At 39.0% G+C, this 25,650-nt stretch overlaps 1 protein-coding gene across 4 annotated transcripts in view; it reads left to right on the plus strand.

Annotated features, from left to right (window-relative positions):
* LOC126186823 (uncharacterized) overlaps positions 1–25,650 on the plus strand; it is a 298,174-nt gene that overhangs the window by 259,930 nt on the left and 12,594 nt on the right. For all 4 annotated transcript variants that reach the window (XM_049928246.1, XM_049928247.1, XM_049928245.1 and 1 more), the window contains exon 7: positions 18,435–18,675. In XM_049928246.1, the coding sequence (XP_049784203.1) occupies positions 18,435–18,675 (241 nt within the window). The remainder of the gene's footprint in view (positions 1–18,434; positions 18,676–25,650) is intronic.

The raw sequence follows: 25,650 nt of genomic DNA on the forward strand, positions 1-25,650 counted from the left end.
AGGGTAGTCAATGAAGTCCAACACATAGCATTGAAAGCACGCTAATTGTGGACACCAACATTCAAACAGGCCAGAACTGACGTCTTGGATGAGAGCACTGCTATTTGTACAAACATTGAATTTTCAAAAATGAGTGAACATTACAAACATAAGAAATTTTGAGAACCTTCTAGAAATGATAAATACCGAATGATAAATATTTGCTGATAATTAGATTTGAACTGGTGACCTTCTGCATGCCAGCCAGAGACACTAGCTGCTACTCCACACTGCATGCAGCACAGCTAATGGCATTTCTCCCTCTCCTGATTAAATAGTGATCCACTGTTCCAGAAGTTCTAGATCCTGTCAATGCTCATCTGTATGGCAGTGCTGGAGAATTCTTGCATTCAGGTCATGCTGTCACGTTCTCTTCACTCTCGTGAGTGTCAAAGGTAGACCCTTGCATTGCAGTTTCAAGATCCCTAAGTGAGCCTTCTCATCGATCTGCCCTTCTCATCGATCTGCAGTCCAGGACTCTAGTAAGGAGGACATGGATGATATCTGTGTGGTTTTGACTTCTTGTTGAAGATTTGCGTCATTTGTTCATGATACCCAGAAAGCAGTAGTACAGGTGCCTAGGTAGATGCCATGTTTCTTGATTTCAAGAAGGCATTTGATACAGTTCTACACTGCCATCTAATGAACAAAATATAATGGGTAGTCAAATGAAAACCAAACACCTCCCACAATGGGGCCATGAAATGGTTCCAATCAAAAGGAATCACCACACACATTAAGACATTTATCTCACTGGGAGACGTTTCGTAGAATGCAGTCAGCTCCTGATGGAGATCCCACAGCCGCACCAACTCTTGCACTTTCTTGTCTGACTGAAACTGACATTCATATGTATCGTTCTTCAGCTTAGCAAAGATGCAAAAATCACATGGGGAAAGATCCGGGCTGTACAGAGGATGATGCAGTATTTTCCAACCAAATCACTGAAGCATAGGCTTTGTCTGATTGGATGATCTTGTCCAACAGCACTTCTGAGTGTTTTGACTTTGTGATGAATCACAGTTTCTGCAAAGTCTCTTTGCAGCACTGTGCATGAATTGTGATTCCAAACTCAATGAACTCGACAAGCAGAGGGCCCTGCATTTGATGAAGTAGGTCATCATGACCTTACCAGAACCTGTGTGAACAGCTTTTGAGGAGGGGGGGGACAATGTCAGGGGAATGTGTGTTGTTTTCACAATTGGCTTTGCCATTTGCCCTCAGGCTGTCGAAATGCTGTCAGACGGAAACTTTCTGTTTCATGATAATGCTGGCCCCTGCACTGCCAATCGGACAAAAGCTATTCTTCAGCAGTTTGTGTAGGAAACACCACAAAATCCTCTGTACAGCCCAAATCTTTCACCAAGTGATTTTCACATCTTTGGTGATCTGAAGAAAGACATGCATGGATGTTGGTTTCAGTTAGATGAGGAAGTGCAAGAGTGGGTGCTGTTGTGGATCCATAAGCAACAAACTGTGTTCTGTGAAATAGTAATTGATTGTCTTTTCTCCCAATGGGATAAATGTCTTAAGAGTGTGGTGACTCCTTTGGAACAGAATGATTCCATGGTCCATTGTGGCAACTTTCCTGTTTTCATTTGACTGTGCCTCATACGAGCATATGGAATATCAGACCAACTGTGTGATTTGATTGAACAGTTTCTAGCAAACAGGACACAGTGTGTCATCTTGAACAGAGATAGATAGATAGATAGATTTATTCACCTCATAACATACCATTTCAGATCATTGTTGATTTGATGTACTGGAGGCATATCAGGATTTTTACATTATTTTATATATATTTCTAAGATATTGCTACATGATTACATACTACAGTTTCCAGTGTACAAAAGTAAAGGTATAATTTCCTTATTCAAACTCTAAAACTGTCCTCAAAGAATTCTTCAGTAGAATGGTAACACTTTTCCACCTGACAGGTATAGAGTAATATTTTCAGTGAACCTAATTCGATGATAAATGTATTAGTGCCTTTTGTTTTATTGTGAATATTTAACCCCATATACTCTGGTGTTCAGGCATAGTGTTTTAAATGGTGTGTTGGCAGTTTAAGATTCTCTCTGTAGTGAGTACTGTAATTGTGGTCAAAATGGAAAGAGTTAAGTGTATGTTGACTTTTATGTAAGAACAACAATGCCTCGTATATGTAAAGGGAAGCAACAGATAGTATTTTTAGATTTTTTAACAATGGTCAACATTTTATCTGTCATTCAGCAACACACATGTTTCTAACTTTTTTTTAATAATAGGAGTCTCAGGACATTTGCCGAATTTCCCCAGGAGATTATGGCATAACGAATAATTGACTCAAAGCAAGAGTGACAGACTTTCTTTCTGATGTTTATGCTCGTGGCACCTGACAATATATACATTGCAAAAGATATGTGTTGAGTTTGTTTACCAGGCAGTCTGTTTCTGCCTTCAAATGTAAATTTTTGTCAAGATTTAAGCCTAAGAATTTCACATGCTTTGCTTCTGTGATGCCCTGATCATTGCAAGTTACTTTTAGTTCGCTTTGCTTAATTTAGCTTCAGATTGCTTCCTTTTTGTTTTAGATACATTTAGTTTCAGTTTGATGGAACCAAGATTCGAGTTTCTCTAAAGTATTTATGACACTTTCCATAGTTCTTCCTCATTTCCATAGTTCTTTCTCATAGTTCCACCTCATTTTCAATTAGAACTGATGTATCATCAGCAAACAAAACAGAACGAGCATCAGTAGGAAGTGGTAAATCATTTATGCAGCAAAGGAATAGATAGGGACCCAATATTGAACCCTGTCAGACTCCTCGACCAATGTTTTCCAATCTGAGGAGTAATTTCTCAAATTTGAAGTTATAGTTACTTTTTGTTTCCTATCTGTCAAGTAAGAGATGAACCACTGTAAAGCAGTGTTTCTCAGTCCATATATATGTAATTATTTGTATAGAAGTAAAGAGTGGTTCACTGAATTGAAGCTTTTGTCAGATCACAGAATATTCCTGTGACCTTTCTACCCCTATCTAATGAGGGGCGTATCTTTCGAGTTAACTCATTGATTGCATGTACAATGCATTTTCCTTGTTGGAATACAAACTGGTTTTTAAAAATTATGCCTTTTGCTGTAAGAAATCTTTGAATTTGTTTTGCTGCAATCTTTTAAAACACTTTTTAGAAAGTACCATCAGAAGAGAGATATGGTGTAATTCCTTGTATCTTCTGTCGATCCTCTTTTGAATAGTGGCTTTATCTGTGCTTATTGTAATACATTTGGAAAGCATCCCTACTGAAAATGTGGGTTAATCTAACTGACAGTGGTTGTGATTGCAGATGTGGGTATTTCATTCCACCCAAATGAGATTTTGGTTTCTAGAGACAAAATTTCATTTTCCACATCCCATTGGGTGATTTTTTCTAACTGTTTGAAAAATGTGCTTGGATTGTTTTCCAAATTTATGAAATTTACATTGTCTTGATTGGCTGCTAAATCTGTGTCTGACATTACTACATTTAAGAAGAATTCATTGAAACAATTTGACATCTGAACAGGGTTAATTACAGTACCATTTTCAAATCTTATTTTTGAAATCTCATAATTCTTAACTTTGGTTCCTAATTCTTACTGAACAACTGTCTTTGTCTTAGTATGATGTTGGAGGATGAAAGTATTATTGGCCAGTTTTTAGCTGCAACTACATCATTCCTGAATACAGATGATAGTGATTGACATACATAACACAGTCAGGATTTCTGTTTCATTGTAACTCTTTGCGGAGTAGTTCCCTTTTTCTAGCATTAGAAATTATTGTTCCAAGTGCAATCCACATAAGTTTACTGCTTGCTTTCTTTTGCCAAGATCTGAGAAGGGAAGTTTCCTTAAACACCTTTTAAAAAAACTAAGGATTTGTCATAGTTTATGGTGCTTGAACTGTAATGGTCTACGGGCCAGCTTGCAGTATTTAGTTTATTGTGGCATAAATCCACGTGTCTTTTGCTGTAATTCATTTTTAATATACATTTCTGTAGGCTTTAATTTATCTGTCTTTGGGAGCTCAACAAAAAGAACTGAATGACTGAAAATACCTAGGTCTAAACAGAGATTGTTTTCATTTTCAAATTGATAGTTTGTAATAATATTATCAATGCAGGTTACTGATTTGCTGTTTTTTCTAGTACTTTCAAAAAAGTTTAATTTGAAATCAGGTTTCTGTATTGAGTAATGAAATTTTTTTTTTTGGAATCACAGCTGTCAACTAACACATTTAAGTTAAAAGCTATAGAGCAACTCTCAAACACACTCTTTTCATTTAAATAATTTAAATCTACTCTTACTTTATAGCTTACAGAAGAAGCAACCAGAATGCAGAAACCTCCTTGAGATTTGTTACTCCTACAAACCCCCGCATGAACCATGGACCTTGCCGTTGGTGGGGAGGCTTGCGTGCCTCAGCGATACAGATAGCCGTACCGTAGATACAACCACAACGGAGGGGTATCTGTTGAGAGGCCAGACAAACGTGTGGTTCCTGAAGAGGGGCAGCTGCCTTTTCAGTAGTTGCAAGGGCAACAGTCTGGATGATTGACTGATCTGGCCTTGTAACAATAACCAAAACGGCCTTGCTGTGCTGTTACTGCGAACAGCTGAAAGCAAGGGGAAACTACGGCCGTAATTTTTCCCGAGGGCATGCAGCTTTACTGTATGATTAAATGATGATGGCGTCCTCTTGGGTAAAATATTCAGGAGTTAAAATAGTCCCCCATTCAGATCTCCGGGCGGGGACTACTCAAGAGGATGTCGTTATCAGGAGAAAGAAAACTGGCGTTCTACGGATCGGAGCGTGGAGTGTCAGATCCCTTAATCGGGCAGGTAGGTTAGAAAATTTAAAAAGGAAAATGGATAGGTTGAAGTTAGATATAGTGGGAATTGGTGAAGTTCAGTGGCAGGAGGAACAAGACTTCTGGTCAGGTGACTACAGGGTTATAAACACAAAGTCAAATAGGGGTAATGCAGGAGTAGGTTTAATAATGAATAGGAAAATAGGAATGCGGGTAAGCTACTACAAACAGCATAGTGAACGCATTATTGCAGCCAAGATAGATACGAAGCCCACACCTACTACAGTGTTACAAGTTTATATGCCAACTAGCTCTGCAGATGATGAAGAAATTGAAGAAATGTATGATGAAATAAAAGAAATTATTCAGATAGTGAAGGGAGACGAAAATTTAATAGTCATGGGTGACTGGAATTCGAGTGTAGGAAAAGGGAGAGAAGGAAACGTAGTAGGTGAATATGGATTGTGGCTAAGAAATGAAAGAGGAAGCCGCCTGGTAGAATTTTGCACAGAGCACAACTTAATCATAGCTAACACTTGGTTTAAGAATCATGATAGAAGGTTGTATACATTGAAGAACCCTGGAGATACTAAAAGGTATCAGATAGATTATATAATGGTAAGACAGAGATTTAGGAACCAGGTTTTAAATTGTAAGACATTTCCAGGGGCAGATGTGGACTCTGACCACAATCTATTGGTTATGACCTGTAGATTAAGACTGAAGAAACTGCAAAAAGGTGGGAATTTAAGGAGATGGAACCTGGATAAACTGAAAGAACCAGAGGTTGTACAGAGTTTCAGGGAGAGCATAAGGGAACAATTGACAGGAATGCGGGAAAGAAATACAGTAGAAGAGGAATGGGTAGCTTTGAGGGATGAAGTAGTGAAGGCAGCAGAGGATCAAGTAGGTAAAAAGACGAGGGCTAGTAGAAATCCTTGGGTAACAGAAGAAATATTGAATTTAATTGATGAAAGGAGAAAATATAAAAATGCAGTAAATGAAGCAGGCAAAAAGGAATACAAACGTCTCAAAAATGAGATCGACAGGAAGTGCAAAATGGCTAAGCAGGGATGGCTAAAGGACAAATGTAAGGATGTAGAGTCTTATCTCACTAGGGGTAAGATAGATACTGCCTACAGAAAAATTAAAGAGACCTTTGTAGATAAGAGAACCACTTGTATGAACATCAAGAGCTCAGATGGAAACCCAGTTCTAAGCAAAGAAGGGTAAAGCGGAAAGGTGGAAGGAGTATATAGAGGGTCTATACAAGGACGATGTACTTGAGGACAATATTATGGAAATGGAAGAGGATGTAGATGAAGATGAAATGGGAGATACGATACTGCGTGAAGAGTTTGACAGAGCACTGAAAGACCTGAGTCGAAACAAGGGCCCCGAAGTAGACAACATTCCATTGGAACTATTGACGGCCTTGGGAGAGCCATTCCTGACAAAACTCTACCATGTGGTGAGCAAGATGTATGAGACAGGTGAAATACCCTCAGACTTCAAGAAGAATATAATAATTCCAATCCCAAAGAAAGCAGGTGTTGACAGATGTGAAAATTACCGAACAATCAGTTTAATAAGCCACAGCTGCAAAATACTAACATGAATTCTTTACGGACGAATGGAAAAACTGGTAGAAGCCAACCTCGGGGAAGATCAGTTTGGATTCCGTAGAAATACTGGAACATGTGAGGCAATACTGACCTTACAACTTATCTTAGAAGAAAGATTAAGGAAAGGCAAACTTACATTTCTAGCATTTGTAGACTTAGAGAAAGCTTTTGACAATGTTGACTGGAATACTCTCTTTCAAATTCTAAAGGTGGCAGGGGTAAAATACAGGGAGCGAAGGCTATTTACAATTTGTACAGAAACCAGATGGCAGTTATAAGAGTCGAGGGACATGAAAGGGAAGCAGCGGTTGGGAAGGGAGTAAGACAGGATTGTAGCCTCTCCCCGATGTTATTCAATCTGTATATTGAGCAAGCAGTAAAGGAAACAAAAGAAAAATTCAGAGTAGGTATCAAAATCCATGGAGAAGAAATAAAAATTTTGAGGTTCGCCTATGACATTGTAATTCTGTCAGAGACAGCAAAGGACTTGGAAGAGCAGTTGAACGGAATGGATGGTATCTTGAAGGGAGGATATCAGATGAACATCAACAAAAGCAAAATGAGGATAATGGAATGTAGTCGAATTAAGTCAGGTGATGCTGAGGGAATTAGATAAGGAAATGAGACACTTAAAGTAGTAAATGAGCTTTTGCTATTTGGGGAGCAAAATAACTGATGATGGTCGAAGTAGAGAGGATATAAAATGTAGACTGGCAATGGCAAGGAAAGCGTTTTTGAATAAGAGAAATTTGTTAACATCGAGTATAGATTTAAGTGTCAGGAAGTCATTTCTGAAAGTATTTGTATGGAGTGTAGCCATGTATGGAAGTGAAACATGGACGGTAAATAGTTTGGACAAGAAGAGAATAGAAGCTTTCGAAATGTGGTGCTACAGAAGAATGCTGAAGATTAGATGGGTAGATCACGTAACGAATGAGGAAGTATTGAATAGGATTTGGGAGAAGTTTGTGGCACAACTTGACCAGAAGAAGGGATTGGTTGGTAGGACATGTTCTGAGGCATCAAGGGATCACCAATTTGGTATTGGAGGGCAGCGTGGAGGGTAAAAATCGTAGGGGGAGACCAAGAGATGAATACACAAAGCAGATTCTGAAGGATGTAGGTTGCAGTAGGTACTGGGAGATGAAGAAGCTTGCACAGGATAGAGTAGCATGGAGAGCTGCATCAAACCAGTCTCAGGACTGAAGACCACAACAACAACAACAACTCCTACAAAAGATGCTAGCTACCTTAAAATTATTTATTCTATTTAAAACTTGTAAATAATCTTCTGTCAGCCAGTGTTCATTTAAACAGATTATTTTCATAGTTACACAATCTGAAAGTAGAATTTTAACTTCACCTATTTTATAGCATTTAAGGTTTGGTAGTTCTGCTGTTAAGCTGCTGATATTCCAGAGCATCAGTAGAGCATTTTTGTTTTTGACTTTGATTTCATGTGCATCTCCTCTTTGGTGCCTATCCTTTTTATTTTCCATTTCAACCTCTGCTTTTTCACTCCTATCATAATGTATCAGTTTCCTGTGCTTTTTAGGATTTCACACGTCTTTCTCAGACATGTGTGAAATCCTAAAAAGCACAGGAAACTGATACATTATTTTACTGAAATTCATAGAGCCTAACCTATTGAGGTGTAAGGCATCTCTCTCCTGACATTTATCATTTAAAAACTTGTTTGGCTCAATGAACACTGCCCCGAGACTGTCACACTGTTTCCTGGTACCGCTGTTTATTCTAGTGATGTAAGTATCACTTAGCGATTTTCTGTGAATAATTCCATTAATTACCAGCCCACAAGATCGCAACATGTGACTGACTATGCCTCAGCTGAGCGGATGTGCTTCTGCCAGCGTCATGTAACATAAGTCACTTATGCTCCTCAGCACAGTGATCTTCACTGAGCCAAAACAAATGACCACATGCCAAACTATTGCTCCCCACATGCCACAGTGCCAATGCAGGAGCATTTTGACAACATTGTGCATGACTGTCACCTGTCTTTTGACTACTTGATAGTGTTGTGACTTGGCAAGACTGCCAAGCCACTATGAGAGGAAGCCGAAAGGCACGCGTTTAAGCTCACGCAGGCTGGTGTGAGGTCTGGAACAGTTAAGGGAATTTATAGTAGCAAAAAACGTAAGTAACTACTGGAATACTTAACTTTAATTCATAATTGGTGAACATCGGTCTGACGGTACATGCATCACAAGATAAATAGCAAATGATAATGGCGCCTTGCTAGGTCGTAGCAAATGACGTATCTGAAGGTTATGCTAACTATCATCTCGGCAAATGAGAGCGTAATTTGTCAGTGAACCATCACTAGCAAAGTCGGCTGTACAACTGGGGCGAGTGCTAGGACGTCTCTCTAGACCTGCCGTGTGGCGGCGCTCGGTCTGCAATCACTGATAGTGGTGACACGCGGGTCCGATGTATACTAACGGACCGCGGCCAATTTAAAGGCTACCACCTAGCAAGTGTGGTGTCTGGCGGTGACACCACAGATAGTGCCCACAACAAGTTCATCTATTTGAGAAGAATATTTTAGTTGCCTCAGTGATCCACATGGCAGCATATCTCTTCCTCTCACCCCACCAACAAAGACTGCTACCGGACTTCAAGTCTCCACTTGTGCACATTAACATGATCTTGTTGACTTGGACTCTGACGGATGTTTCATAAGGCTTCTGCTGGTCCCACTTCCGAGAACTGTATTTTTCACTTTGCCGCCTGCTTCCTTCCCTTTGATGAACCACACTATGTCAGACCCAAATTCTGACATCAACTTGCTACCACACAATGACCATCAACTAAGGATGAACCTAGAACATTGCAACCTACCCAGTACATCGACCATTCAAGACAAACAACAGGAAAACAATCATATGTCCATTAACACACTCAAGCAATATGCCTCATCAGCTGATGAGCTCCTGGTGATTCACCAACTCTACGCCAACAGCCGTGCATTATTGGATGCACTCCGTACAAAGAACATGTTGCTCCCACAATGTAATAATGACAAACCTGCTGCCTCACCAAGGTGTGTGAGCGGCTTGTGCCTCTGACACACAACCGTCATGATAACAAGAGTGAGAATGCAAGCTTGGTCACATCCACCTCACCTAAACTCTGACCACACCAACTCCCTGTTCTACACAGCACCAGCATTGTCATCGACCCCAAGCACACAGCGAGCAAAGCACATACACCAGTACACCATTCCAAGCCTTGTCATCCAGCTACCCTATTACTGGCATCATTGTGCACACCTCTCTGACTGTACAGCATATTATCACCACATCTCTTCTGCATAAATCACTGCCAAGCAGCTCAACTGCCACCCACTGCCAATCTTCACATGACAACTGCAACCTATTGGCTATGTTAACCTGTTTCTGTGTTCAACTATTACACATTTACCACAGGTTGATGATCAACAATGCTGCACCCAGAACACATTGAAGGAATTGAATGCAAGAGGATGCCTTTTCAACCACATTCACTCGTGCAATTCGCCTTCAACTGCCACTGTCAACCTCAGCATTTCTTCCCATCAAGAATTCGCCACAACATCACCAGACTCTATGATTGCCCTGCATCTACACTGACTTAAACCACAATTGGAAACGTGTTGGTACCCTGTGTTCCTCCCTCCCCACTGCTCACAGTCCTCCATAAATGGTCTCAGGATAGACCATGTCCATCAAACTTCCCTCCGGCAAATATATTACTGGATCATGTCAACCACACTTTCCCCTCAATATATGCCTTCCCTTTGATCAAATCAGTCTCTCTGGCATGCCAGCATCCTTGCTACAAACACCCCACCCCTGTCTCTTCATTTGTATCACTGGTGTCCCATGTGAACACACTGGACACTTCTCACGTCAGCTGCAGCCATACCAACTGTTCAATACTCATACCTTACCTACCGAAACTTCAAGAAAAGATCCACTCATACCTCATGGAAGTGCCAGCCATGGCACGATCAGTCATTCACATTCTACCCACTGCAAAAGCAGTCACCAATCCCACTATCATCTTTCCTTCAGTGCTCCGCACTACCACTGTGAATTATTATTGAATTCTTCAATGCTGTGGACAAGTTAGGCAATGGATGTTGACATAATGGTGATTTATTGTCAATAATGCTGCTTTAGATTCTTCCAGATAGTTATGACAATATTAGTCTCTCTGTAGGGAATTATGCATTAAGTGGATTGAAATATTCACAGCAATATCCATCAATGACGTACAAAAAGTGGAATATCTGTGACTTAACCACTGACCTTTGTGTGTTCTTAGTGTCCAAACAGAAAAGACATGTACCTCTTTCTGTGTAATTATTCATGAAATAAAGCATTATTATTGTTCCATACTGTGCTGTACCTCAGTTATATCTTACCTGCATTGCACTTGTGCTACAAATTGTTCTGTAATTACATGTTATACCTGTATTGTCAAACCACATACCAATAGGCTATGGGCCCAGGTAATGCAATCAGCAAAAACAACATTTGCACAACAGATATGGTGCATATGACTGCTGCACATGGAGCTCATCTAAAAATGCAGTCATGCAATAATTACAACAATGGAAAATACCAGCTGAAGCACTAGTCATCAAAAATGACACTTGGGGATACATATCTGGAGGCTTATCGTAACCGGCAGTGGCTGATGAAGGCGAAGTGCTCTCTGCTGCAGAAAATACACACAAAGCTTGACTAGCAGCAGACAGAAGAGCAAAAGCAGATTTTGTTTTATCCCTCAGTTCCCCTGAGTTGAGGCAAGTAAAGAACTTCACTGCATAACATTAGGTATGAATTAAACTAGATAAGATCTTATCTTATCATAAATGGTGGTTTATTGTCAACAACACTGCTTTACAGTCTTCCAGATAGTTACAACAATTTTAGATGAAATGTAGAATCTTATGACAATTTACCAGATGTTGAGACTGTAAAAGTAAAAATCTTGGAAGAACACAGCACAAGGATTTGGAAAAACAGTGAAAGTGTGAGCACTGTGATGTTTGTTAAATTGGGTAAACATTTCATGAATGAGCCAAAAAGTGCTGTGAGTGACAGTGAGAAATCAGAACAAAACTCAAAACAAAACCAAAAAAGGAAAAATGTAGCTTTTGCATTAAGAAGGTACACATAGGAGATGAATTTTTTTCAAGAATAAACTAAGTATACAAGCTGCAAACAATCAGATGATGAATAATTTTACAGCTCTGAAGAAGACAGACTTCAAATCATTAAAGGCCAATAATTCAATCCAGACAATAACTTATTATATGATGAAGATAACAATTCTTCAAGTGTCACACCTGCTCAGCAGTCTGTGCCAGGTGTAGATTTATCAGATGTTTCACTACATGATGCTAACTTCATTTCAAATAAAACAGAGGTCAATGTCGCTGATGAATTATGTGGTCCAGGTCATGAAGAGTGGAGGCTGAGGAGAAAAGCAAGAATAGTTGCATGAGGATTCAGCTAGTGGCCTGGAGTTGACTTTGTGGAAACATTCTCTCCAGTTGCAAGAATTGAATCATTTGACTACTCATTCCTCTGTCGGTCAAATTTGACTTATGTTTTCACAGCCAGTGGATATCACCACTGAATTTCTCAGTGATGAAACTGACAGAAATATTCATGAACAGCTGGACTCACGGGTCAAATTCTTACAAAAGTTAAAAGATATGAAGAAAGATATTCATATAGTCAAGAAGGCACGAGACTCACTCCAAACACTGAAGTGTGCAAAATGAGAAAAGCCATTTATGGGCTATGCCAAGTTGGTCTGCAGTGGTATGCCATGTTAAATTCAATCCTAATGTCTGTTGTATTGCAGTCCTCAAATTCAGATCCAAACATCTTTGCAGACAGAGTTCAAAAATTTCTAGTCTTTGTACTAATTTATCTAGATGATACTATATTCACTTCAGCAGACCCCCAAAGAACAAAACAGATCAAGGATGAGTTATCTGCCAAAGTATGTCAAGGATTTTGGTGCCATAAGGTGTTACCTGGGCATCAAAGTAAATCAAACTGTTGACAAAATTACATTATGTCAAAATGACAGTTCTGGATTTTCCATTATGTCAAAGTGGCTATATCACAGAAGTTTTACACTGGTTCAAAATGGATGATTGCAAGCCATTAAGGACTCCATTGGCAAATGGGAAATAGTTGGATGCAACAGCTATGAATACAGAAGATTATACTCATCACCCATTCAGAGAACTGGTTGCAGCGTTGATATACATTGCCATCAGTACTCAACCTGACATAAGCTATGCTGTCAATAAGCTACCCCAGTACAATAAAAGCCATACTTTTATTCACTGGCATGCAGCTAAGTGAATCCTTAAATACTTCAAAGGAATCATGGACAAAAAAGTGACCTACATCAAGGATTAGGAAGGAATCTTCAGTTTCACAGCTGCTGATTGGGCAAGTTCTGGTGCTGAGAGGAAGTGGTATACGGGCTGCAGATTCACCTTATCCTGATCAGCAATCTCACTGTGTTCACACAAGCATAGATCCATTGCTCTTTCATTGACTGAAGCTGAGTACATGAGCCTAGCAGCTGTGGCAAAGGGAGCAATTCACCTGTCAACATTCCTGAAAGAGAAGGAAAACTGTCAGACATCACCCTGTTCACTGACAATCAGTCATCTGAGAAGTTAGCACATAATACAGTTTCCCACTCAAAGTTGAAGCACATTCGTATAAAATATCACTTCATACATCAGGCTCTAGAAGAGTATCTGGTGAAACTGGAATATCAGCCAACAGAAGATATGATGGTAGATGTACTCATTAAGGCTCTTCCTGCACCAAAGCACAAGAAGTGTGTTGAAGAACTTAGACTTCAATCCTAAAACAACAAACTTAAGACTCAGTTTTTAATTTATAACTGCTACAAAAATTGAGGTTTAAATTTTACACCCACGTAAGACCTTTGGTGTCTATAGGTGTCACTGTGCATGTTTTCAAGTCAAAGTACACATTATCCTAAATATTACACTTTCTAACACAATTAGCTGATCCCACTTTGCCAATATACACACGGGTGTGCTTACTGACAGTATGAACACCAACTCTCAACTATCCATGGGGTCACCATTGTACATTCCATCACACAATGACATTCAGAAGACACTCTGTGCTTGTAGCGTTAAAAATAAAATAACAATTCCTGACAGGTGTGCAATCCAGTGATACATTTAATCACAATGTGTCTGCAGCCCAGAGTCATGAATTAACTCATCTGCCAATGTAATTTGTATAGATCCTTTGACTTTTTAATATAATCCCAAGGCTACTTTTTCTTTAATCTCATTTGAACATTTGTGTTAAAGAGTGAAAGATGAAAAAACCTGGTGTAGCTTCAGGTTTAAAATTACCCATGATTAGATAGCCTAATAATTTGTCTTCTGCATCACTAATGATATCCTCCAATGAGCAAGTAATTGTTATAGTTGTTCCTTTTCACTTGCAGATAACTGATGTAGAGATGAAGTTAGTAAACTAGATACTTCAAGTGATGAAATTAATTCAAAAAAATTAATTTCTGTCACAAATTCTACTATCCATTCGTAGCCAAGGTTGATGCCTGAGTGCTCTTTCATTCTTTACAGTAAAGTTAAATTGTTGTCGAACCAGTAGTGACATTCACTGGAATACATCCAATGCACTGAACATGATGACAAGAGTATCTAGCAAATTTTCACTCAGGAAGTTGTAACAAAAAATTAGATTTCACTTAACATGCCATTTTTTCAGTAACTATGCAACAGGGAGCACCCATATCTTATTCCATTTGCTAATCGTGTATGTTGACCCTTACTGTAAGTATCTGGTTCAAATGGCTCTGAGTACTATTGGACTTAACTTCTGAGGTCATCAGTCCCCTAGAACTTACAACTACTTAAACCTAACCAACCTAAGGACATAACACACATCCATGCCCGAGGCAGGATTTTGCAGGACCTGCGACCGTAGTGGTCGCACGGTTCCAGACTGTAGCGCCTAGAACCGCTCGGCCACTCCAGCCGGCACTGTAAGTATCTGTTCTTCAGTGAATTAATTTCATTAATTTCTTCAACTTTTCAGAACTGTTGTATAGTAGTGATGTTACTTTGGCAGCTTGATCTGTGCAACAAAATTCTTGAGACACGTTTTCTGGCCTGTGTATTTTAGCAATACAATCCTTTTACAGCATTTTTTTGTACTGATATATTCATAGATTAAGTATTTGTTACATCTTCAATGCCAAAATTATTCATAACATAGATGAATGTTATTTATGTTCACTTCCATTTAAGATGTAGTTAATTAAACAGGCTAAATTGGTAACTCTGGCTGCATTGTGATGATTTACAAGTAGTTGGTTTGTGTTATTTAATTTTTGTTGAAGTGTTATGTAACTGATACATATCTTGGAATGTCTTCAATGTCTTGGTTTTGTTTTTTAGTAGTTATATAATCCACTCCTTCAAGCCTACTCGCAATTTCACATGCTTCTGCTTCTGCAGAATTGTTAATTTCTTTGCAGCTTACTCCTCTGCATAAGTCACAAAACTCAAGATAAAGTAGACTTTTTTCAGTTAAATTTCAGTCTGGAAGTTCATCATACTCATAAAGGGCAACATCATTGTCCAGGCATCAATCGAAATTAATAATACCTTTTTTGTTCTGCTGAGCATTGAAGCAAAATTTAAGCTTCTCAGCTTTGTTGTACATAGTGTGGCTGCACAAGAGTGTGGAAAGGAAATATAATTTATATTCAGCAAACGGCAAGAGGGAGTCATAAATTAACTATTTAGAAACACCAATGCAAAGAAAGTTCCTGACTACAGAGGTTTGATTTTGCTGTCACATGGCCTAAAACCTGCAACCAAGGATGAACAATATGCCTTTAGTTCTCACAGGGCAGCTATCAACCTTGTTTTTACCCCAACAGTGCTTAATGAAAGGCATTGAGAAAAAAATTTTAATTGTCTACTTGGACATTAAAAGTATGTGGTCATGTGCCACATAAGTGTATATAACAATGTTTGAGGTGCAAAATGGTGACGAAGAACGTCACTGCAAAAGTGCAGGATGGTTATAATAAAACTTTCGTGACCTGAGACTGCTCCCACATAAAACAAGTGATTGTAGTACAGTGAAACTTTGTGATGAATGAATATTTTAAAGAAACATTTTAATTTACACATGAAAGGGTAGAATTTGTTAATTGCCTACCATATTTACATTCCAGCCTACAAACATTGCTCAATGTAATGACCGTCTGCATCTGTCTAGCATGAAACTGCACTAAAGATTGCTCTACTGCTGCCTAAAATATCTCAGTTGGGATGTTGGCTACCTACCTTGCTATGCTCATCTTCAGTCTCCAGCATGTAGTAATGTCACAGCCAGAATCACATGAGTTCAGATCTGGCGATCTTGGTGGCCACTAGTTTGGAACAACTGGCCAATGATTTGGTTTTCTCCAAATGTTCTTCAACCCCAGTTTGGAAAGAGGGCCTCTCCATATTCCTTTAATGTGTTGATACTTGTGAAAAGCAGCAGCACTGTTGTGTTTTTTTGATAAAACAGCTTTATGAGTAAAGCCCTGCTCATCTTGTCCAGACCTATGTTGACTGTCTACAACTGTAATTCACACTGGTGCTTGTTTTTCAACACTAGATCACCACACCAGTACCAGTACCTGATGGCACATCATGTCACTACCAGTACTAACAATGCAAATCCTGCAGTGCACAGTTTGAACATCATTCCTATAAAGTGGGTACCCATTAGGTAAATAGTTTTCCAACTACACTGGCTCAAGTAGCAAAATTTTAACTATAAACACTGCTCAGTTGCTGCTAAAGTATTGCTTATTCATCATTTTTTAATGTTCCCGTTAATAAATGTCAAAGAAACATATATCACACTAGACTAATTTGGTTTCACTTTATCAAATGAGCATGTAAAATTTTACTTTAAAAAAACATTTTATTTGTCACAGGAAACAAACTGACACTTTCCATCGACAGGTTTCACATGAAAGATGTGATGTGTATTATTTGTTTGGGCTGCAAAATACACATTGCAAAAATCAAAACTGCAAATATCTGCTGAATTACCAGATAAAACATACCTAACAACTCTTAGGATGGACATTTTCTGTATAAGAGGCTCATATTTAAAGTAAGAACTGATAGCACATCATGTCCGCGCATCCTGTCACATGACATCTGTTCATGGTCGGCCACTCTTGGCAAGTCTCTCACTACACTGCCATTATGTTTCATGTCTCTGCCAGTGTTGCTTGTATAGCTATAGTGCTTCATTTGTCGCAATGTCAGTCAGTAATCCTGCCGATTGTGAAGGTGCTCAGTTGTTCAGTTCTTAAATGCAAAACAAGTTTGTCTTGCTGAAATTCACTGGCAGCTCGTTGACATTTATGGTGCAGATATAATGAATGATGGAAATGTGCATAAATGGTGTAAGCTGTTTAATGAAGGAAGGACAAATGTTCATGATGAAGAACGATCTGATGGCCTACTGTCATGAATGAAGACTTGACACAAAAAGTTGATGAAACAGTTCTCCAAAATAGGCACTTCACTGTTGATTAGCTGCACCAGAAATTTCTACAAGTTTCAAGATCAGTAGTTTTTCACATTTTTACTGCCTAACGTCACTACAAAAGAATGTGTGCAAGATGGGTGCCAAAAATGTTGACAGAATAACACAAAACAATTTGTCCATTTTAGAGCACTATCACAAGGATGATGATAAATTCTTGAGTCACATTGCGACTGGTGATGAAACATGGATTGTGCACTGCACTCCAGAGAATAAATGTCAATCCAGTGAATGGTGTCATTTAAACTCCCCAATGGAACTACAAAAATTCAAACAAGAACTTTCAACATGGAAAATCATGGCCACTTCTGGGACCAGAAAGTAATTCTTTTGTTACATTTTCTGCCAAGAGAAATGATAATAAATGCTGAGAGGTACTGTGAAACTTTACTAAAGCTTAGATGCGCTATTCAAAATCACCTGTGGGGACTGCTCTCTACAGGCGTCATTCTGCTTCACGACAATGCTTATCCTCATGCTGCAAAAAGAATAAAGATGCAATTGGACAAGTTTCATTGGGAATTATTGGATCATACACATACAGCCCTGGATTAGCTCCATTAAACTTTCATCTGTTTCCAAAACTGAAGAAATTTCGTGGTGGAAAGTATTTGGAAAATGATGACATGTTGGAAGAAACTGTTGCTCATTAATGGCAGAGTTCTTTGATGCTGGGATCCAAAAGCTTGTGCCATGACTTGACAAATGTTTAAATGTTCATGGTGACTATGTTGAAAAGTGGAAAAATGTGCATATTGTAGTTTTTGATACAATTTAGATTCATAAATACAGTTTCTCTAACTCCCTTACAAATAGGTTCTTACTTTAAAAATGATTCTCATAAATTTCCACTGCAGTGAATACTCTATACACATTTTTCTCCCTGCACAGCTTCCTTATTGAAGGAAGCTGTGCAATCCTACTTCAGCATAGCCTGAATCACAAATTGACTCTTATGGTCTCATCCTGCTCATTTCATCTCTTCAACCACCAAAATTTGTAATATTTATTTAGAACACCCAAAGAGTAGTCAGTGTTTGTTTTGAAATAATGCCTTTAATGAAATGTCCATTTACTATCTAGTACATATTACTCTCATTCATCTTCACAGTTTCTATGATTTTAATATTAATTTTCTAATTTATAATGTTGCCAACCCTTGCATCCCTTACTTCTGCTAAGTACAGTACTTTTGTTTTAATAGTTTCCTGTTAAAAGAAAACTGTAAGAAGTTGTCTGATTTGTATTTTAATAGCTCGCTACTTCATAACACGTGCACTGCTCGCAGCTGAAAATTTTGTACAAGCACAACAAATCTTACGAGATAGTGGCTGTGGTGCAGCAAATGCTGTGAGCATCAATATGACATTTTTAAACCAAGAAGGGGATCGTCTGTTCCACAATGCTGAAGTAGGACCTGCTGCCAATGGAGCCACGGAGAGTGCCTTGAGTGTTCTCACTGCTAGTCCTGGAGAGCATATATATCACTGTAACAAGTATGTAAACTTGTACATATACTTAAAACAATTCCTTTAGTTGTTTTCTTTCATGTTAGAAGCAACATTCTCCTGTACCCCAGCAACTCCCATAGTAGTATATTGTGCAAAGTGTAATGTAAGGTACTCCTGTATAATCTAGTTTCCAACCAAATTCATTTTGAAATGCCCAGACAAAGACATCTACTGGTCTGCTAAGTACTACAACATGATTCCCAAGTTATGTTTTCAAAGTTCTAAAAGCAATGTAGCTTGAAATCAGTTTGTGTGCACATTCTTCAAAAATAAAAGTCACTGATAATCTTGTCATTGAGTGACCAATAGCTCCTCTCCAGAACAGTCGAAACTACCTATTATACTTTCCAACACCACAAGTGATGCATGGAGAAAAGCTTCCCAGGAGACAAGTTATCCACTGCCCCAAATTTCGTTTATGATAACTGGAGATAGGCCGAGGTGCCTTGTGAAATTATTTGAGATGACTCTTATATGGAATTTTTCCAAACTGCATGAGCAATGGTATGAGTGATAAGAAAACATACTTGAAATTAATCTGAATGTTTTGGATGCTCAGGACTCTACTTGTTCCACATACTTTATAAACAACCTGTTTTTAACTATACAGACAACCTTTTTTTAATTGTATACAGCTTAGAGGAGATGTTTTAAAAAACATCATTTCTCATGAATAATCTGATTTAACTTATCAGAAAATTGTTGCCATGAAACAAGTGCTTAAGAAATCAGGTCATCTCTTGGTTTAACATACCATTGATATATTGCTTGTTAATGACCATTTTCGTAACACTTTATAGACAAGATATCTACACATGCATCCAATTTATTCTTCATTAGCCACACTGAGGTGTGTGGCAGAGGCTACACCATATAGCACTAGTGAAAATAGTATATACGAAGAACAACTGTCAGAAAACCTCTGTACAAGTTCAAATTTATATGTTATTTTATTAATTATTACAATTTTCGAGGAATCAATGAAATAGGTTGAAAATACTTGACTGCTATTGAAGAGACTGTTTAAAGATCCTGAAAGAGTTGTTGAAAAACACGTGGATATAACTGTTTGTATTTCGTTTGTGAAACAAATGAAGGTTTCCATTACATTCTCATTTTCATTCCACAACAACTATCAGCTGCTATTGCATCTCTATGGCACAATACTTTAATACAAGCAAGAAATAAAGAAAATTTGTTATACAGTACAAGCATGGATTGCCAAACTACTTAGAGATTTTAACATGTGTCAGCCAAACACATCAACATTCTTATCATTTGTCTTCTAGGTTCAGGTTCCCTGTTTCCCACTAAAGAAAGAACAGGAGTACTACATAATCATGGATAGTGTAAGGTCGGAATAAAATTTGATAGTGTTCCTGATCTAAAAGAATTGTCAAAGTGGCAAACAGCGAGCTGCCCAATTTTTTTCTGCAGCATATATGTCTTAAACTAAGCAAAGCTGATGCATTGGGTAAGTGGCAAATCAGATATCTGCAACTACCAAATAATGGATCACACTTTTCAACTTTAGGTAGCACATATGGAAGTGTTTAATTAAGCAGAAAATGATTTAGAATCTATTTTTAACAATGAGTCATCTCAAAACCTTGATTCAGTAACAATAGTTAAATATCAAGTCCCAAGTTTCTCAAATACATGCTGTTTAAATGACATATTTTGAAACTGGTTCTGTAAAGCATCCACTTTTGACAGTTTAACTGAAACTACCACATACACGTGTTTACAAAAACATTTTTGGCACCGGCTAGAAAAATAATAATTTTTGTTCTGAATAACCCGGAAGTATAAGTTAACTGTTGTTACTACTTTTGCTTTTCATGTGTTCACTCTCTGACTCAAGATAACCCACTCCCAGAAACAGAATACATTGCACCAATGCATACATTATTACTACTGCTACTGCCATTTCTACTACCACTACTACTACTACTACTACCATTATGGTGTAATGCTAACTGAACAGGAGTGAAGTATTTTGTACATACTGACAAACATAATTATATGACTTACCCCCACCCTTGATGAGTCATGAAATGTCACTTATAGTGCAATGTGATCTACCATAGTTCTAGATTTCTCTGTTTGCAAACAAGTCACCATTGTACCAAATGTTATAAAGTGTGGACAAAAAAGAGCCTTCGGCCTGGAATCTCATTGATTGTCTTCGTTGATGAGTCCCACTTCGAATTGAGCCCTGATGACCAGTGGTGTATCTGGAGACATCCTGGACAGTGGTGGGATAGCATCCTAACTGTCACCTACCATATGGCCTGACAACCAGCAGTAATGGTCTGAGGTGCCATTTCATTTCATAGCAGGTCCCATTTGACTGTCATCCATGGCACCCCTACAGCCCAGCAGTACTTCAGCAATATCTACATTGTATTTTGCTGCCCTCCTTGCAAGCCATCCTGGGCTTACATTTCAGCCTCATAATGCTTTCCCACACATGTTGAGGGTTTCTACTGCTTGTCTTCATGTTTGCCATACCCCACCATGGTCAGCAACGTCACCGGATCTCTCCCCAACTGAGAATGTTTGGAGCATTATGGGCAGGCTCCTCCAAGCATCTCAGGATTTTGATGAACTAATGCAGCAATTGGACAGAATTTGGCATGATATCCACCAGCTTTATCAATGAATGCCAAGTCAAATAACAGCTTGCTTAAGGACCAGAGGTGGACCAACGCATTATTGATTTGTTCAATTTGTGAAGCTCTTTTTCTTGAATTAATCATCCATTTTTTCTGAAATTGTAATCATTTGTTTGTAAGGAACATCACATCTGCCCATTGAGACAATTCCCTTGTGGTGCATCTTTGTGTGTGTGTGTGTGTGTGTGTGTGTGTGTGTGTGTGTGTGTGTCTTAGAATATATTTTCTTATGAATTGTATTTTGTAAGAATTGATAATTAGGTGTTGAATACCTTGTTAGGGTTGAAAAGTAGACTTCCTAGATGTACCATCAAGACCCCACTGCCTGCAACACATGTTGCAACAGCTCCTCAAATCAGAAAAATTATAGTAAGTTTAGGGACTGCTTTATCATACAAATGCACTGAATAGCCAAAGAAACTGGTACACCAGGCTAATATCATGTATGGCCCCCATGAGCATGCAGAAGTGCCACAACATGATGTGGCATGGACTCAACTAATGTCTGGAGTAGTGCTGGAGGGAATTGACACCATGAATCCTGCAGGGCTCTCCACAAATCCATAAGAGTATGAGGGGCTGGAGATCTCTTCTGAACAGCACATTGCAAGGCATCCCAGATATGCTCAATAATGTTCATGTATGGGGAGTTTGGTGGCCAGTGGAAGTATTTAAACTCAGAGGAGTGTTCCTGGGGCCATTGTGTAGCAATTCTGGATGTGTGGGGTGTCACATTGCCCTGCTGGGATTCCCAAGTCTGTCGAATGCACAATGGACATGAATGGGTACAGGTGATCAGACAGGATGCTTATGTACAAGTCACTAGTCAGAGTCATATCTAGACATATCAGGAGTTCCATATCGCTCCAGCTGCACACATCCCACACCATTACAGAGCCTCCACCAGCTTGAACAGTCCTCTGCTGACATGCAGGGTTCATGGATTCATACACGTCCATCCACTCGATACAATTTGAAAAGAGACTTGTTTGACCAGGCAACATGTTTCCAGTCATCAACAGTCCAATGTTGGTGTTGATGGGCCCAGATGAGGTGTAAAGCTGTGTGTCATGCACTCATCAAAGGTACATGAGTGACCCTTCGGCTCCGAAAGCCCATATCAATGTTTCGTTGAATGGTTCGCATGCTGACACTTGTTGATGGCCCAGCATTGAAATCTGCAGCAATTTGCAGAAGGGTTGTACTTCTGTCATCTTGAACACTTCTCATCAGTCATCGTTGGTCCTATTCTTGCAGGATTTTTTTTCTGTCTGCAGCAATATTGGAGATTTTATGTTTTATCAGCTTCCTGATATTCACTGTGTGCTCATAAAATTGTCTTACAGGAAAATTCCCACGTCATCACTACCTCAGAGATTCTGTGTCCCATTGCTTGTGCGCCAATTATAACATCATGTTCAAACTCACTTAAATCTTGATAACCTGCCATTGTTGCAGCAGTAACCAATCTAACAACTGCACCAGACACTTGTCATCTTATATAGGCATTGATGACCACAGTGCCATATACTGCCTGTTTACATATCTATATATTTGAATAAGCGTGCCTATACCAGTTTCTTTGGTGCTTCAGTTTATTTTTGCATTGTAGAATAAATAAAGTTCAATTGTGATGGTAGTTAAATAGATATGAAAATAACATCACACAAATAATAGTCCCTCAAAATTTTGGTTAAATCAGTGTATCTTCTTTAACTTCACTTTTCTGCTGCAGATAGGGCTCACAGTTCTTCCACCTCAATAAGTACATGTTGACTCCTGTTCATTGTACTCCATAATATGGTTATTTTTGGAGTGCTTCATGTATCAAATATACAGTTTCCCCACACAGGTTGAAACTATGTCATCTTGCCTTAAATGTTGGCACTGTCACTGTATGATACCTGTAGTGCTGTGCACAACTTTGCACTCATAAGCTGAAGGGCAATTAACAATATAGTTATTATTTAATTTTGTCTAATCTTGAAATCAGTATTTCCATTAACATATGTCAGGTTCAATGACACTTGGATAAATGTGAAGCACATTGTTTCATTACATTCATTAGCATATACTCTTGCTAGCAAGCAGTTCCAACAATTAATGCTTACAAAGACACTGATGGCTTCTGAACCAGTATATCTAATCATAGTTAAATTTATGTACAACATTTTAGTACATCCACAGACTCATCACTTTACATACAAATTGGTTTCATCAGTTTAATACAATTAAATTTAAATGCATACTCCCTACACTACACAAAAGCCAAACACAAGAAAGCCAATAAAGTACAGGGTATCAATAAAGGGATTTCCCACTTATAAATATTAATAGTATCAACTGAAAGCATTGTCAAGTTTTGGTTCAAGGTTACAATTAAAGAGTAACTCAAACAGTTTTAAATAATCACATGCCTGAGTACCAATTTGTTGTTCCCCCTCACAGTGCCATATATGCAGAATGGTGACTTCTGAGTGTGAAGCATTTTGTGTGAATCTGTGGTTTGAGCTCAATGTGTGTTTCATTTAAAGTCTGCCCTCATGTGGCAAAAACATCTGACAATGGTACAGTCAATTCAGATGACCAGATGTGTGTGTAAAGGGAAAAGCATGGGGCAACGTAAAGTGTCTGAAGAGGATACTCACCGTTTCAGGGCATCTTACCATCGTAGTCCACAGATGTCTGTTCAAAAAGCAAGCCTTGAACTTCGGCTGCAAAAGCTGACAGTATGGAAAGTTTTAACAAAACTTTTACTCATACTGGTTACAGTTGGTCCATGTATTGTGCAGCAGTATAATTTTATTGTGAATGTTTTGTGAAGGCTAGGTCTGGGCCAGTGTGCCAATCAGAACATTAACAAGGCACACTGCTGATGTAATGGATGTCAGAGATGAGCATTGCCACACAACCTTAGACTGAGGAAGGCAGAAATGCAAATGTTGCAGTGCTGCATAACAAGGCACTCTGACGTAACATTACGTAACTTCATTTCCAGGGCACCACTGCAAAGTCAAATGTAATCAGAAAGACCTGAGCTCAATGACCCAGCATAATTACTGAACTACAGGAGACAAGGTGTGCTGACAGGACCAATACGGAAAGGCAAATGCACTGATAAGCTAGAGCCACCGTGTCTTAGATGCAGGCTCAGACCTCAAATTGCAAGGCTTTTGGAGCTCAAAGACACATTCAGTCATGCTGCCATGCTATCCATATCAGTAGAACCAGAGAAAATGACAGTCTATTGAGTTTCAGTGAAACATGACAAGCAGACTGATGATGGCCTGCCTACTACCTGCTTGCTGACTTCAACACCAAGATGCAGCCAACCTGATGCATACCATAGCTGTAGTCTGCCATTGCTGTCCACTAGGTATCACAGATTAGAAGACCAGTGTGTGGCCAATCCTCCATTACAGGTCATTGCAGATGATCTGCGAGCTACCATCTCCACACTGACAGTTGTGGCACATTTGTGCAGCCTCCTGACAGACTCATGAGCATGTGCTGCAATCTTGGTCAATTCATGGTAGACCACTAGGACCTAGTCTTCATGACAACCAACATACTGGACCACAGTTAATAATCTTGACCTGATTGTGCAACAATCTGTCTTCAAGAGTGCTCAGGTGGGAGCCGCAATGTATCGCTGAATGTTCTGTGGGTGACGGCTCCACATTCCTGTGCTGCCACCAGCACATCATGTGGCCATGCCACTAAGCTGATGAGTGACATCATGGCTTGCTGATGAGGCATCAGCACTTCTTCACAGAATGTGCACTTACATCTGGCCGCCAACTGCTGCCCTGAAACTCACCACGATAAATAAAAGTTATTGCAAATATCACTGTATGACTGCTGGGCATAAACTGGGCCACTCACCCACATTGTGTGCTTGGCCTCCCATTCACAACATGACCCCCAGCTACCTGGGTCACAACATTGGTATTAGAAATGGATGTCACCTCAGGACTTCAGTGACAGTGGAACCATGTCTGCTCCCATTCCTGGAAATATGGCTCAACTGCTGCAGGGTTGCAGTTTAGTGTGCACGTTTTTGTTTGGCTGCAGGGAACATAAGGAGTCAGTGAGTTTTCTGGCAAGTCTCTAGTTGCATTTATATGTATTGAATAAAAGGAGTGAACATAGGCAGTGATCAAAGATGGTGTATATCAATTTGTACCATTTCAAGACATACTGTATTGTGTTGTAAGCCTAGCTCATTCATTGTCTTGGAGTATGAGATACTGATACTCGTGAATAACCATTCTAGCAGAAT

This window comes from Schistocerca cancellata, chromosome 1, assembly GCF_023864275.1.
Source record: "Schistocerca cancellata isolate TAMUIC-IGC-003103 chromosome 1, iqSchCanc2.1, whole genome shotgun sequence".
Lineage (NCBI taxonomy): Eukaryota > Metazoa > Arthropoda > Insecta > Orthoptera > Acrididae > Schistocerca > Schistocerca cancellata.